This window comes from Sinocyclocheilus rhinocerous, unplaced genomic scaffold (genome assembly GCF_001515625.1).
Source record: "Sinocyclocheilus rhinocerous isolate Xijiao unplaced genomic scaffold, SAMN03320098_v1.1 scaffold2549, whole genome shotgun sequence".
Lineage (NCBI taxonomy): Eukaryota > Metazoa > Chordata > Actinopteri > Cypriniformes > Cyprinidae > Sinocyclocheilus > Sinocyclocheilus rhinocerous.
Window position 1 is genome coordinate 12,480 of NW_015644382.1, and position 1,397 is coordinate 13,876.

The 1,397-nt window shown below is 36.3% G+C and overlaps 1 protein-coding gene across 1 annotated transcript in view; it reads left to right on the forward strand.

The window, feature by feature from the left end:
- The window catches only part of tmcc1a (transmembrane and coiled-coil domain family 1a), a 16,364-nt gene that overhangs the window by 11,714 nt on the left and 3,253 nt on the right, over positions 1-1,397 (forward strand). Inside the window, exon 3 of the mRNA XM_016576031.1 lies at positions 519-654. Within this exon, the coding sequence (XP_016431517.1) occupies positions 519-654 (136 nt within the window). The remainder of the gene's footprint in view (positions 1-518; positions 655-1,397) is intronic.

Consider the following 1,397-nt stretch of genomic DNA (forward strand, 5'->3'; position numbering starts at 1 on the left):
TCATATATACATATATATATATATATATATATATATATATATATATATATCAGTGCTCACACTCTTTTAAGATTACATGTCAAATCTGGCCATTCTTGAATCTGAATATGAGATTTTAGAGCCTGTATCATATTTTTGTTGAGCCTTACAGCTGTAATCACGATGAATGGTTATTGTATGTAAAAGAGATTTGTGACTGTTCTCACGCTTTGTGCCTTCGTGAGGAGGGAAAAAATGACAGAACTCTTGTTTTCTTCCATTAAGTGCATTTAAATTGAGTGTTAAAGCTGTTTAAAACTGATCCATTAGTCATCAGTTTGTGGTTTTGTCTCTAGATTCTTCAGACCAGTGAAGCTCCATCACACTTTGAGATGATTACGTGTACATAAGTAAAGACCAAAACATGCACGAGGTCTCGTTCCCTCACATAAACACACTCTCCTGCAGAATCACGCTCATGTTTGTCTTTGACGCAGAGCACAGGAAGTGACTGTGTTTCTTGTGTTGTGTTTCTGTAGGTGTGAGCGCTTAGAGGAACAAGTGAACGATCTGACAGAGCTCCACCAGAATGAGATCCTGAACCTGAAACAAGAGCTGGCCAGCATGGAGGAGAAGATCGCGTACCAGTCCAACGAGAGGGCCCGAGACCTGCAGGTGTGTGTGTTTAACATATGACCCATGATGATGGCCCCAGAGGTCAAATGGATACTAGCTAGACAGCTTGACTTACACTAGCTAGTGGGTGTGAACTGCCACATAGATGTTTCTTCATCAGATTTGGAGAAATTCCATCAGTGTCTCAGCAATGGATGCTCTGCAAGTGAATGGGTGCCGTCAGAATGAGAGTCCAAACAGCTGATAAAAACATCACAATAATCCACAGCACTCCAGTCCATCAGTTAACATCTGGAGAAGACAAAGCTGAAACAACGTTTCTAACTTAAATATGAGTCCATAATCCATAATAACGCTTCCTCCAGTGAAAAAGTGTTCTGGTCTGAATCAGGAGAGAAATCTGCACAGATCAAGCAGCGTTTAAACAGCTCTAAACTAATAGGAAGCACAAAAATATAGCTGGAAAATCAACATGCTGTCAAGCTAATGGATAATTGAAGTTTTGCAGTTGTTAAAGGAATAGATCATATATACATATATATATATATATATACACATACATATACACACACATATACATACATACATATACACATATATATACACTTTATTTTATCATTATATTTCATTATATATTATTTGTTATTTTATTATATATTTCTTTTATAGTATTTTATAATACATTTCAGTTAATTTAGGCAAGGCAAGGCAAGGCAAGTTTATTTGTATAGCACATTTCATACACAATGGTAATTCAAAGTGCTTTACATAAAAGAAAAGAA